Consider the following 15,386-nt stretch of genomic DNA (forward strand, 5'->3'; position numbering starts at 1 on the left):
AAGAAAGAAAGAAAGAAAGAAAGAAAGAAAGAAAGAAAGAAAGAAAGAGAGAGAGAGAGAGAGAGAAAGGAAAGGAAGGAAGGAAGGGAAAAGAAAAAGAAAGAAACAAAGAAAGAAAAGGAAGGAAGAGAGAAAAGAAAGAAAGAAAGAAAAAGAAAGAAAGAAAGAAAGAAAGAAAGAAAGAAAGAAAGAAAGAAAGAAAGAAAGAAGGAAAGAAAGAAAGAAAGGGATCCATGTACATTTTTCTTTTCTTTTTTTGGTGCCAGTACTGGGGCTCGAAATCCTTTAGCATTTTCACTCAAGGTTGGAGCTCTACAACTGAGTCATTCATCTATCCATTTCTAGATTTTTGCTGGTTAATTGGAGATAAGAGTTTCAAGGACTTTTCTGCCTAGGTTGTCTTCAAACTTAGATCCTTAGCTCTCAGACTTCAGAATAGGTAGCATTACAGATACTGAGTCACCAGAGCCCAGCTCCATGTGCATTTCTATAGGGGCTAGATGTTAAGTGCAGAAATATAGACCAACTAAGGTCTCATTTGAAAGGAACAAACAATAGGCACATAAAGACACACATTCTTACATACACAGACATACATGATCATATAAGTGGTCCACGCAGTACTAAGTGACCCTTTTCTAGCTTTTATTACCTTTAATCTCATCCTCAGGACACTATGGGTAGGTGCAATCACATGTTCAATTTTATAGCTGAGAAAATAGACACACAAGAGAAGAGAGGTAACTCCACCCAGTAGGTGACAGGCCAAAACTGAAGTCTGGGCTCCATCACTTGCTCTATTAGTTTGCTAAGGCTGTCATAACAGACCACCCACAGGTTGGTGGCTTAAGCAGAAATTTATTTTCTCACAGTTTTAAGGCCAAAGTCCAAAATCAAAGCATGAGCAGGACTGTTTCTCCTGAAGCCTCTCTCTCCTGGGCTCAGATAGCTGCTTTCTCCCATGCACATGGCCTTTGTTCTGGGGACCAGCAAGCCTGGTGTCTCCAGCATATTATGAGGGCAATAGTCACACAGGATCAGGCCCCGAAGGCCCTTGAGCAACATAATCACCTTTAAAACACATTTCCAAATATGGTTACATTTTGAGGGCTCCTAAGGGTTGGAATTCCAACCATGAATATTGGTAACACAATTTATCCAGTAATAATTGATGACTGGTAAAACTATCAAGATTACTAGACTAGACCTCAGCTTCTTCAACCACAAAACTAAGCCATGTACAGGGCACTGATTGCTCACGCCTGTAATCCTAGCTACTCAGGAAAGTAGGAAAGTCCGTGAGACTTATCTGCAATAAACTACCCAAAAGCTGAAAATGGAGCTGTGGCTCAAGTGGTAGGATGCTAGTCTTGAACAAAAGAATCTCATGGACAATGCCCAGGCCCTGAGTTTAAGTCAAAGGAATATGGGGGCAGGGGATTGGGGGGAGGCGGGGGGAGACACGACGAGATAATTCACCTAAAATGCTCACTGATGTCTCATCTACAGTGTCATTTTGTAGATGAATACAAAAACCCAAAGAGGGCAACTTGAGTTGACTTATATGTCTTTAAAGGAGAGTTTCTCTTTTTTTGTCGGTTGTGGGGCCTGGACTCTGGGTCTGGGCGCTGTTCCCCAGATCTTCAGTTCAAGGCTAGTGCTCTACCACTTGAGCCACAGCGCCACTTCCGACTTTTTCTGCTTATGTGGTGCTGAGGAATTGAGCCCAGGGCCTCATGCATGGAAGGCAAGCACTCTATCACTGAGCTAACTTCTCAGCCCCGAGAGTTCTTTTTTTTTGGTCGATTGTGGGGCTTGAAGAACTCTGGGCTTGGGCGCTGTCCGTGCGCTGTTCAGCTCAAGGTGAGCACTCTACCATTTAAGCCAATGTGCCACTTCTGGTTTTCTAGTGGTTTTCATTGGAAATAAGAGTCTCACAGACTTTCCTGCTCGGGCTGGCTTTGAACGGAGATCCTCAGATCTCAGCCTTCTGGGTAGCTAGGATTACAGGTGTGAGCCACTGGTGCCCGGCTCCCAAGAGTTCTTATACTACAGAAAACTACTTTCTTATACAAACTATGCATAAACTAGGAGAATTATATAATTTACATATTTTTCTACCTCTTTGTTTTGTCTTTGGTTCAAAGAGTCTAACCTAGAACCTTGCATCTGTGGCCACTGACCTAGCCTCCATCTTTAATTGCTTCATTCATTGTATTCAGATTTTATTACATATCTGGAAGTAAGAAGAAGCCCAAGTTAAGGATTCTATTAGTAAAAGCTCAGTATTCTAAATATACTTACTGAATTAGAGCACTACTGTCCTGAAAATGTATAGACAATGTTTCAATCCTCAGGAAAGGCAACCTAAGTTTTATAAAGAGTCTTTAAAAAATAAATTGAGACACTACACCACAGAGAATACATGTATAAACTCCTGAATGGCATCCGAGCATACTGTTTTATCTAGCTGTCTTCATAATCTCGGACACCTCTCAGTCTGAAGCCAAGGTCACCAGTTCCTCTGCCAAGCTGTGAAATGTGGTTTCTGCATTCTTCATGCAGAGCACAGACAGAGTTGGTCTATTCAGCAGATAGGACAGTCGAATGTGGGGGCACAGCTGGACTATGCTGCAGAACCTCTAAAATCCTTCACACCCCAAATTTCCCTGAGCATTGTGACCCTCGCCATATCCTTGGACTGACAGCCCTGTCAGGTGGCAACCACAGCTTTGTTCTCCCGCAGGGTCTAGTACACCTGGTGCTTGCAATTCAACAGGTATTTGTTGAGAATTGAAAGTTCAAACAAATGTATGTTGTATAATCAAATCATAGAACATTCTTCCTTTAGTACTTTCCAGACACTGCCCATGTAAGAACACCGATTTTTTAAAAAGCACGTATAGGGCTGGGAATGTGGCTTACTGGCAGCGTGCTTACCTTCCATGCATGAAACCCTGGGTTCAGTTACCCAGTATCACATAAACAGAAAAAACTGTAAGTGGTGCTATGGCTCAAGTGGTAGAGCGCTAGCCTTGAGCACAGAAAGGCAGCACACACAGGCCCTGAGTTCAAGCCCCAGGACTGGCCAAAAAAAAAAAAAAAGAAGAAGAAGAAGAAAGGACATAAAATTCTCTCTCAGGGTCTACAACACAGACGCCGCCAAGGCTTTTTAACTTCCCAATTTTGACTCCATCCCTGTATACACTGACAGTAGTTAAACTGACCATTTCTAGTACGAATTACAGGTACAATGCAATAATGTATGCTGAGCAGACCACCATAGCCTTCTTAAAATGCAAGGAGCTTCCCGGAAAGCAACGACTGCTTTTTGCCATGACAGGGAAATTCACAATTCCCAGAGGGAAGGGTAATGGGTCACAGTGGAGTTGTTGCTCACTAGGGGAGCTGCTATATTAAGAGGAATCATGCTAACTTTTATTTTCTCAAGAACGTACTGCTGATTGTTTTTTAACTCCAAGTTTGTTTTGCAAGTTTTGACCCTGCCATGGAAAATATCACTTCCGAGCTGCTCTGTATAGGGAAGGGAAGTGAGCCGTCTGCCAGAGCTCTGCGCCTGGTTTCCCGCACTGGAACTTCAGGGAATAGAAGGGTGTTCAGCTTTGTATCTTCTTTGCATCCTGTTGGGAACCAGCTGTCACCTCCCTGCGCTAGCTATTTCACAGCAGGTTCAGAAAAAGGTTGCAGGCTCCAAAAACAAAAGCACTCAACAAACAACTAAAAGGCTAATTGCCAACTGAAAGACTCTTCCTGTCCAAATTAATCTTTTCAAGTCACTCAGATCTGTAGGCAGCAAATGTCACTAAAAAGCAACAAATTATTGTCAAAATACTCATGTCTAAAATTTCAAACTGGGTGCTGGTGGCTCATGCCTGTAGTTCTAGTTACTCAGGAAGCAGAGATCTGAAGATCATGGTTCAAAGCCAACCCATGCAAAAACGTCTATAAAGTCTTGTCTCTAAAAAAGCTGAAGTGGAGCTGTGGTTCAAGTGGTAGAGCACCAGCCTTGAGCTTTTGAGAAGGCTCAGGGAGAGCAGAAGGCCCTGAGTTGAGGCTCCAGAACTGGCACCAACAAAAACTTCAAAAAAGATAGAAATAGGTATACAAATATTTCTATAATTCTTCAAATAGCAAAATTCAAGTTTAATTTTACCCATCCACTGTAAGGTATTTATTAAATATATACAATACAAAGACTGAGCTCAAGCTTTAAGATTAAGAATTATGTAAGGAATGTCCCTACATCCTCCTATAATGCAACTGCACTTCAGTTCAGATTTTCTCCCCTAAATAAACAAACGTTTCCAGATTCCCTCACACATGAAAGAACAAAATATTTTTTCCCCTATTATAACTTCCTGGCTTCATCGACAAATTTGTTTTACAACATGTTTTAGAAACTCTTATCTGTTAGTTTCCACTGGCCAGCACCAGCTTTAACAGTGACTGAACTACAGAATGATTAACTCCTATGATGACCTGATAAAATCTGACATGCACATGACAGGGTGGGGAGGAGCAAGGAATCAATGTGCTCTTCAATTTCAGTAAGAAGACTTGAAACACCTTGTCAGGAAAGCAGGAGAATCACAATCATGTGGTTTGAAAAGAAGATCAAGAACGATGAGACAGAAACATTCCAAACCATTGCAAGTAACATGGGCCTCCAAGAGTGCCTACCATATTAAATCACTCATGGCTCTGCAATGAAAAGGAAAAGCTTAAGTCTGTATTATCATGCCTCACTTCTACCACTGATTGAGCCCGAGAAAGAAAATTAAGAGTGCCTTTGTAAGTTATTCAATCAAAGGCAGAAATTATAGTCTGGATGTTACCCCCCTGATTAATGTGGGGTACAGGACTGGTTTATCCATTAGTCAATGGCCTTACCCAACTAAAACAGGCGCCCCAGATTTCCTTAAAAGCTGACTGGTATGGATCTGCTGGAACTGATTTTTCCAATCTATGAGTTCTTTTGTGTGTGTCAATTATTCCCCCTAGAGTTATGGCTAAGCTACTCTCAAAGGCAGAACAACTGGCTTCTTAAAGTTTGCTTCTTTTACTCTCAGTAGCACTATCTTTGCATTCACTTGAGGAAAAATGAACACTGAGACTCAATTGTTGGGTCCACATACGGCATACTCACAATGGTCCAGCTCACAATAAGGAAATTCATGACCTAACAAATGAAATTTGTTGTTACAGTTCTACCACCTTTTGAGATGGCCAATGACCAAGACTGCCATACTTAGAATTCAGACAGTAAGAACAAACAAGCTGTAGAGAAATCAGCCAGGACCGTGTCCCATGGTATAGTCTCATAAGCAGCACACGGACACTTCTGTTGTAGCTTTGTTTGCAAAATGAAAAGAAGATTAACTTACATGGCTCTCTGGCAATGAACTGAGGTACAGTGTTGGGCACAGGAGTACTGGGGTTTGGAGTCCCTACGAGTTTGTTCTTGGCCATCTTCGTGTTTGCCTTAGCAAACTCTAGTCGTAGTGTCTGCGGAATTTCAGGATCAAAGCGGATGCCCTTTAGAAATAAAGAACAAATGGAAGATGTTTTCATTTCCTTAGAGTCCAACCAGAATGGTGACAAAATAAACACACCAGTAAGCCCTGGCCTATCAGGAAAAAAGGTCAGCAAGAGCTCTCATTCCATTAGCACAGAATATACAAAAGCCCACAATAAGATGTGTCCAGAAAAATCACGACAGTTATATACTAAAAATATTAGTTACATGGATTTACAACTATCTTTTTCTTTCTCTGAACAAAAACTATCCAATTTTAGGTTTAAATTTTTAGTCAAATTTCTAGCACAGTTAAAAACTTGGATTGCTACTTGTGAAGATATGACTGTAACACATTTGACCATGAAATATTCTGCAGCAATCAAGTCTGACACCTGAAATCCTATCAGGCCTGCGCTCTGACCAGTGTTATATATAAACAATGTAATTCTTCAATGTCTTTTAGTTTATTACCTATAAATGGAGGGAACGAATCTGGTCTCATTTTAACTCAAGAGATTTACAAGGTTTTATTTGGCATTACTTGGAAGACAGGAATTAATCAGTTGCAATATTTTAAGAATACCATTTGATTCCACTTTACTCAGACATTTATACAAAATCTGAACAGTTTAAAGAAGGTCCTGATTCTGATTATAGTTGGCTTACAACTACAGGGAAAGCCAAAGGATTACACAGACCTAAGAGATGATAGTAATTTCAATTATCTTTGTCCCTGTTATAGCAGTTGACCTAAAAATAAAAATCATGTTTGATAACACAACTCAAACACTATAAACAAGATTTAAAGCTGGGCATTGGTGGCTCACACCTGTAATCCTAGCTACTCAGGAGGCTGAGATCTGAGGATTGCACATCAAAGCTAGCCCAGGCAGGAAAGTCCATGAGACTCCTATCTCCAATAAGCCACTAGAAAAACAGAAATGCTGCTGTAGCTCAAGTGGTAGAGCACTAGTTTTGAGCTGAAGAGCACAGGGATAGCACCCAAGCCCAGAGTTCAAGACCCATGATGACCAACCAAAAAAAAAAAAAAAAGATTTAGGACACGAATAATGGTATTTGGAACCCTCCCAGTGAAGAAAGTCTTCAAAGTAGTGCTGTGGCTCCTCTGGTAGAGCGCTTGTCCTTGAGCTGAATAACTGAAGGACAGCTCCCAGGTCCAGAGTTCAAGCCCCACCGTGACTGACTGACTAACCAACTAACTCTTCATTACTAAGTCTAACCAAGAACTAATGAAAACTGTGTTTGATGCCATTAATTTTGGATCCTAATAACAATAACAAAAAGAAATCCCAGAACCGTACACTTATGTACCCCCAAAATAGAATTGGGTCCTGTGTTTTCTCTAATCCTGAAAACAAGCAGCCTAGAAACACAAGTTTTCCATTCAGTGCTGTGAATGTAGACATGTGGGCCTGATGATCCCAAGTCACATTTGTTCTTCTTTTAACTTGAAAAGTAAAGAGCAATGGCCAGGAGAAATGAGGAAGAATCATTGTCACTTAGTAAATGGAGAAGAACAACAGGCCATCAAGGGCTGCTCAGTTCCAGAGATGCAGGAAAAAGTCTGGGACTGACTGGATGATGACAGCTGTGAAAGGAAATGGGGGTGGGGTGGGAGGAAAGAGATGTCCTCAGGGTGACACAGCACCAGCTATAGCTCTGACCCAGAGACATCCCGAGTGGTGGGGTGGGATTTCTTCCTGAGCCTGATGTCATTCTCTCAGGAGAAACCAATTCAGAGGCAAACATAAGGAGCCAGAGGAATGGGGGTAGGGAGTGGGGGAGTGCACTTGTGTAGATCTAACCAATCAAAGTGAAAAAGGGTGGGGTATTAGGTTTCTGAAACATAAAAGGAACTTGCTATCTGTAACTGGTCTTGGTCTCCTGGTTGCATGGGGGAGACTTCAGGTCTAGAAGGTTTCTGGAGAACAGTGCTGGGGAATCGATGACAAGTAGCTCCCATGTGTGTATGATGGAGTGTGGTGAGAGTATACTTGTCTGAATACAGCGTACCTTGAAATGACAGCCAATACAAACACTTGTTTCTCAGCAGAGACCATAGATCTTCAGGTCCATATTTGGGAGTATTTATTCTGTTGGGGTAGTATCTCTAATAAGAGTTACATGCTCCTCATCCTAAGCTGGTGAAGTAACTCCTGCTTTAAGAGTGCAACTTGGTTTCAGGACAATACTGAGGTCTCCCCCATACAACCAAAAGACCAAGACCAGCCAATGCACATCAACACAAAGACCTTAGTTGGCCACTGGAGACGAGGGAGTTAACATAATAAGGAAATGGTCTGTGGTCCTGTCTTAGGCAATGAGGCTGAACATCTGAATTATATGCCTAGTACAGTTCACTGGCGTTCCAGAACTCACAAGGCTCCACACGTGCTTGCCCCATCCTAAAACATGCTGAACTGAGTCTCCCTGCCCCCTTCTTCATTCCTGTCTTTTTAGCTAAAATAACATCAACATCATGTTCCAAATCAAAGTTCCAGCATCCTTGTTTGACAAAAAAAAAAAGCTCAGAAGTTAAAATGACCTAATTTGTTTGGCAGCTTTTTTGGAGGCCAGAGGCTTAGAATACAAGCCACATTCCTCCAGCATCTTTAGCAGCAGTACCATATTTGGTAATCAATATCCTGCTCAGCTAAATTTCTATCCATAGGGATTAGCCAAGTTCCAAACATCTTAAATGCTGAAGGATGAAGAGGAAGAGACAGAATGGGCAAGGGAGGGAGAACATTCATATGATGACGAGGGAGAAAAGAAAAAGAGAAAAGATAGATGAAGAAGAGACACAGAGATAAATAAAGTACCTTGTGATTTTAATTAAGCCTAAGACTCTGGTCTGGGCAGAGTAACTTCGTATTAACTGCTGTCAGGATAAGATTATTTCCAAGTGAAAGGAGAGTTGCATCTCCCAAAGTCAACTTTTCCTCTCAACTTATGATTTACAACCATGTCCTATTTACACGGACCCAAAAGGAGTTTTTAGAAATCACTATGAAATCAACTGGAAGATAAACACTTATTTATTTATAAACCAAACCAATCTGACTGACCTCTGGTACAGCCAACAGTTTCCACCAGCCCAGTTTAGCAATATGTAATATGCAGAGACTGAACTCCCTTGTGGGCTGACAAGGCAGTGTTGACAACAGTGTGTTCCTGGTAATCTAGCATATTCAGTACACTAGGATGGTGCCAGGCAGAAGGTGCTGGGGAGGGCAGGGAAGGCATAACGAGGAAATGATGGAAGTTCACCAAGTGGCCATCAGTATCAGTGCAGGAAAGGACTTACCAAATTGCTGCATGACAGGATGCAGAAAGGACTACAGAACACAGACACACACCCACACACACGCGCGCAGAGTGTGTGTGTGTGTGTGTGTGTGTGCGTGTGTGTGTGCGTGTTCATGTACGGAGCCAAGATCTCAAACATCAGCGTGCACTCATGATCATTCGGAGGACTTTCTGAACAGAGTGCTGGGCTCACTGCAATGTTTTTGATTTGCTAGATCTGGGTAGGACTAGAGAATCTGCGTTTCTAACAGGTTCAAATTATACTAATGCTACCTGTGGCAAGAACTAAATTTGAGAATCATGGTAGATGAAGGTAAGTATAGGTAGCAGGAAAAAGAAGTTCATAACAAAGTGGCAATAGACTGGATCTCAAACAGCCCTAAGAGGAGAAACTGGGTACAGGAGCTGCCCTGCTGGTCTTTTTCCTATGGAAGGGTACCTGGGGTCCACTGTCGGTCATATTCTCTTGCTTCTTTGATCAAAGCTGACTGTGTAGGGGATGGATGATACCCAGTTTCTTCTGTGTTAGCATATCACCATTTTCTCTTTAATCATCCTCTCTTTCTCCTCTGAACTGTTTAAGATGCAATTATGAGGTTACTTTTCCCCCTAAAATCAAGGACACCTGTTTTTCTGAACCAGGATCTAACCCAGAATCATAATCAGCATTTACTTGCTATCTTTTCCGTTTTCTTTCATTTAGAACAGGTCTTTAGGTCTTGTCTTTCACGATCTTGACATGCTTGAGTACAGGCTATTGGTTTGGAATACTATCCCTCAATTTGGCATTATCTAATTTTTTTCTTTTTTTTTTTTAAACTCCGGTTGTGGGCTTTTTTTTTTAAATTACAGAATGATATTTTGAGGCTACAGATATAGCTTGTTTCTCATCAAGTCTACTATTAGTATAATAGCAACTATAAGGCTGGGAATGTGGCTCAGTGGTAGAGTGCTCGCCTCACATGCATGAAGCCCTGGGTTCAATTCCTCAGTACCACATACACAGAGAAAGGTAGAAGTAGCACTGTGGTTAAGTGGTAGAGCACTAGCCTTGAGTCAAAGAAGCATGGGTACAGAGCCCAAGCCCTGAGTTCAAAGCCCTAGAACTTGCAAAAAAACAAATCAACTATAATTCTAAACTGGTATTTTAGTAGTCTCATTTTCTACGTATCATTTCCTGCTCCAAGAAAAGCTTTCATTTTATCCTCTTTATTATTCATTTACTTACATTGGTACCGACATATATATTGGTATTTTATCATATGATTTATAATATTTACAATTAATTTCTATCATTATCTACCTACCTGGCTGCCACATACTCACACCATCTATGGTTCCTGAACTCATTGGTTCAATCAACTATGGATTCAAAATAACCGAAAAGTTGAGCATGGTGGCTCACATCTGTATTCCTAGTACTCAGGAGGTGAAGGCATATAAAGATCTTGGCCGGGCACCAGTGGCTCACACCTTTAATCCTAGCTATTCAGGAGGCTGAGATCTGAGGATTGAGGTTCAAAGCCAACCCAGGCAGGAAAGTCCGTGAGACTATCTCCAATAAACCACTAGAAAACTGGAAGTGGCGCTGTGGCTCAAGTGGTAGAGCGCTCGCTTTGAGACAAAGAGAACAAAGCGCCCCCACAACTGACCAAAAAAAAAAAAAAAAAAAGATCTTGAATTCAAGGCCAGTATTGGCAACGTAACAATAAAATCAGTTGTACTGTACATTATATATATTTTTTAAAAAGCAGAGAGAATGAGGGAACAGATGATACTGTACAAAAGGAAATGTATTCATTACCTGACTCATATAATTGCAATCTCTCTGTACACCAGCTCTATAGTAACAATAAAGTTAATTTCTTAAAAAACGCAGAAAAAATGGGTATGTACTAAATGTACCTTTTTCTTGTCACTATTTATGGATTTGTAATTCTGACAGTTTAAGAAACAAACATCTATTATGGAACCCAGATTGTCCCACACAGGTAAACACATGTGTGAACTCATGCAAACACACATGCTCTCATATTTGCATCTATTTCACTGCAGCAGTTAGACATATTAAAGTTCATACTGAAAGCAATAATTTAATCTAACACCACAAGGTTATCTCTAGCCTTCTCTATGGCATACTTGTAACTCCTTGGACAGATTTTTAGCTCTCATTACCCCCTCTATTAACTTATTTGCATCATACAAAGGTGTACATTAAGTGGTTTCAAAATTGCAAATCAATACCACTAGAAAAAAGACACAAAACTAATAGCTACCATTCACTATTAATGAGACTCTAAAGGGAAAAAAATACCCACACATGTTCAAGAAATGTTGATGGCGAATGGGGCAGCTCAGTAATAGAGCACGTGTCAAATATGTCTGAAACCCTTAGTTTGAGCTCTAACACACAGGAAGGAGAAAAACGGGGGGGGGGGGGGCGGCCCACGGGGCAGGGAGCTTTCCTTATCCACCCCATCTGTGGTGTGTTATTTGTTTGAATTATACCATGATTCATTTGTTTTTGTTTGTATTCAACTTGGGGTCGGTAGAGTCCTAGCCTTGAGCAAAACAAGATCAGGGACAGTGCCCAGATTCTGAGTTCAAGCCCCAGTACTGGCACCAAAAAGGTGATTTATCAACCCGTTCATCTGTTATGTTTTATCTGTTTAAGAGCAAGTTTTATAAACTTGAGTCAAAGAGCTGAGCACTCAGGATTTTAACTAGTTCCTGACTTGCTGTGACTTCAAAATGATAAAACTCTTGAATGAAGCTCTAAGTAATTTATAGATATCTATAAATATCATTTAAATGTTTTTCAATTTTTAATTAAAATACATTAAAGTTTTAAAATAAAGACTGTAAAGTGATTGAACTTAGTGGAAGGCACCTATAATCCCGGCTATTCAGGACACTGAATAGGTAACTTTGGCAACCTAAGCTGACCCAGGACAGAGACAAGAGTGGACAGGGAAGGAGAGCGCAGAAAGTTAACTAGAGCTAAAACTGCTGTGACAGACACTGCTGTAGGGCTCTGGCCAGACTCAGGGAAGGGACTATTCTCAGGACCAAGTTATGTTTGATGCTTGACTTCTCCTACCAATCTGAAGTCTCAATATAGGTAGATCCTATTGGTCTTTCCAGTGCTAGAAATTAAACCCAGGGACTTACACAGGGCAGGCAATCTCTGTAGCATTGAGCTACATAGTTAGCCACCATTAAGTAGTCTCTGCTCTCCTAGGGAAGATAGCCACAAGCCACATGCTTCACTACGATGGATGATTTAAGACAGTGTAAAAAGTGCTTAAAACTTTCCTTTTAAAGAACTGCTGAGAAATAAAGACTGCTTAACGGGGCCACAAAATAACTGGGGGTAGGGCAAAGGGTAGACTCCTCCGTTTTGTATCTTTATCTCTTGACCTGAGCCATTCTCGAATGTGGGCAAAGGGTAGACTCCTCCGTTTTGTATCTTTATCTCTTGACCTGAGCCATTCTCGAATGTAGTCACCCTACAATCAACTTGAGCTCCCAAGAAATTCAAGATTTACCTGTAAACCTCTATAAACTTGTATAAAGAAAGTTACAGCAGCATACAAGGCTTTTAGCTAATACCATCTTGTTGACAGGGTTCCCTGGTTGGTTCTAATAAGCATGGTACTGTGCCCACTCCAAACCTGCCCACTGCAGGAAGGAGAGAAGTAAATGCTCTTTGCTTAATACAAGATTTAACAAATTTTCTCTAATACAGAATGTCACTGGAAAATACGTAGAGAATATTAAGATCACAACGTGTATGAAAATGCATTTGCTTTTACAATAACCTGTTTGAATCTCAATACCTGCATCTTGATTTTTTACCCTTTTCCCAACATCATCCTACCTACTCTTACAATTGTAAAACCCACATTTCTCTAAGAGCTGCCTTTTCACATTTTCCTTGGAAGAGACTAACAAATATTCAGAGCTGTTTCCTAACCTGGTCCCATCATGTGGTTGTTAACCCTACTATGCTCCCATTGCAGTCCTAATCAGTGACCACGTCTGACTCTACAGTATTTTTATTCCCTTCTTCCCTCCCTGTACCGGATATCTCATCAGGGTCTCATGCTTACTAGGAAGCGCTTTATTACTTGAGCCATGTCTCCAGCCTATCCTTATTTTGCTCTCATCCTGAAAGGTAACTTGGTAGTACAGTAAGACTGGAAGAAAAGGCAGGAAAATGATTTCCTTCCAAATTATCAGAAATTACCAAGCACTGAACAAAAAAGTTAACTCAACATCATGGATTACTGTAAGCAGTGGCAACATAAACTGGTATCCATGGGGAAGGAAGAACTCATTCAACTCTTGGGTAAGTCAAAAGAATGGTATGCTCTGGGGATGCTCTGCAGGCTTTGTAAGGCCTTGAGATTCAAATTCACTGAGCTCATGGCATGGTTGGGCTTTAAGTAAACAACCATCTGGTTTCTCAGCAACCTCTTGGTTTGTCCCTAAGACAGACAGCACTACTCCAGGATGTGTCTTCTCCCCACAGTTGACCAGGACAAGGTAAAAGAGAATGATTCTTATTATCCATTGTTACACATGCTGAGCAAGTTTCCCTGTTTGTTGTAGAAACAACATACTCAGAGGCTGTAGGTGGATTAATTATACAACACAATGTTCAGAGTTCTTTTGGCTGCACATGGTGGCATACATATGTAATTTAAGCTAATCAAGAATGGTCTAGGCTACAGAGTGAAACTTTAGGTCTCGAAACAACCAAGGGCTGGGAAGGTGGCTCAGTGATAGAGTGCTTGCCTTGCATGCATGAGGCCTTGGATTCTATTCCTCAGCACCACATAAACAGAAAAGGCCAGAAGTGGTGCTGTGGCTCAAGTGGTAGAGCACTAGCCTTGGGCTCAAGAACTGAGGGACAGCACCCAGGCCCAGAGTTCAGGCCCATGACCGACAAAAAAGAAAAGAAAAAGTTAAAAACAACAACAACAACAACCAAGAAGACTTGTTCAAACAAAACTGGATTTGAAGTCTTTCTTGTGCCTTAAAAACAAATTCTGTACCAATAAGCCATTATTTCCCATTTCTCCTTGTTCTCTTCTAGCCTTCAAACAACCAGCAATCTGCATAATCTCTACAAACTTTTGATCACTGCGAAGTTGCTTATATATTCTGGGTACTTCAATTAAATAAAAAATTTTGTTTTTCTCCCCCCATAGAATTCTTTTCATCATGAATAATGTTACAACATGTTTATCCATGTTGTAACCCACAATACTTTGTTGCTTTTTTTAAAAAATTATTTATTTTTATTGTGAAAATACCATACAGAGGGGTTACAATTATATGGGCAAGGTAATGAGTACATTTCTTATCAAGCATTGTTGCCTCCTCCTTTGTTTCCCCTTCCCACCCCCCCCCCCTTGTTGCTTTTTATTGCTGAGGAACAGCCTGTTGTATGGACATACCACATTTATTGGGGTATTTCAACTTTTTGGCTTTTACGAATAATGTTGCTATGAACATGGGTAACAAAAATTTCTTTGTGAACACGTTTTTAGTTCCCTATGAGTGACGTTTCTGGATCAAGGAATAATTCTACATTACTTCATGAGGAATGGTTACTTTCTAAAGCAGCTTGACAATGTGAACTGCACTATTTATGTATGAGTACCTTCATATTTTACATCCTTCCCAGAACCTTGTTATACTCACTCTCTCTTTTCCTTTAACCACCTTAGTAGGTGTGAAGTGCTGCTCCTTTGTCCTTCCATTTGCATTTATCTATGCTGCTACATTTTAAAAGAGAGCTAAGAATGAAAGTCTACTATTTTGGTCATAAACAAAGGAAAAAAAAACCCGGAGACAAGTTTTCCCGACAAAATAAAAGGAAATGAAGTTGAAAGAACCAATTCTTTTTCCATCACAAACTAGCACGACAATGCATACTTTAGAGATATTCCGAGTTCTTGCAGAGACCAAAATGTATTTGGTTTGAGTACTATCAGCTTTCTCTTCTAGAAGCATCCATAAGACAGACAGATCAGAAAATAGACTCTACACAATGTAGACTCCCCGGAAGTCTGTGAAAGCAATTATTTTTTTAGCTGACCCTGATGTGACTGATGCAAACTCCTTCTGGAAACAAATTACAGTGGAATCATCTAACTGAATCGTATTTTTTTGTCTGTCATTGGACTTGAACACAGGAACTGGGTGCTGTCCCTCAGTTCTTTTGCTCAAGGCAAGAGCTTTATCACTTTTGAGCTACAGCTCCACTTCTGGTTTTCTGGTGGTTAGTTGGAGATAAGAGACTCACACTTTCCTGCCCAGCTGATCTCAGCCTCCTGGTAGGTAGGATTATAGGCATGAGCCACCTGCATTGGGCCCTGTCCCTCAGCTTTATCATTCGAGACTGGTGCTTGAGCACAACAATATTTTTGGCATCTTTTTTTTGGGGGGGGGAGGGGAGCAGGGGTTAGCTGGAGATGAGTCTCCAGACTTTCATGCCCAGGCTGGC

The 15,386-nt window shown here is 40.9% G+C and overlaps 1 protein-coding gene across 5 annotated transcripts in view; it reads right to left on the reverse strand.

The window, feature by feature from the left end:
* Positions 1 to 15,386, reverse strand: part of Rbpms (RNA binding protein, mRNA processing factor) — a 179,706-nt gene that overhangs the window by 56,703 nt on the left and 107,617 nt on the right. For all 5 annotated transcript variants that reach the window (XR_011370757.1, XM_070016252.1, XM_070016251.1 and 2 more), the window contains exon 5: positions 5,406 to 5,556. Coding sequence is in view for 4 of the 5 variants with exons in the window: in XM_070016252.1 (XP_069872353.1) it covers positions 5,406 to 5,556 (151 nt within the window). In the remaining variant the exon portion in view is untranslated. The remainder of the gene's footprint in view (positions 1 to 5,405; positions 5,557 to 15,386) is intronic.

The sequence above is a fragment of the Dipodomys merriami genome, unplaced genomic scaffold (genome assembly GCF_024711535.1).
Source record: "Dipodomys merriami isolate MVZ:Mamm:240054 unplaced genomic scaffold, mDipMer1.0.p SCAF_12, whole genome shotgun sequence".
Classification (NCBI taxonomy): domain Eukaryota; kingdom Metazoa; phylum Chordata; class Mammalia; order Rodentia; family Heteromyidae; genus Dipodomys; species Dipodomys merriami.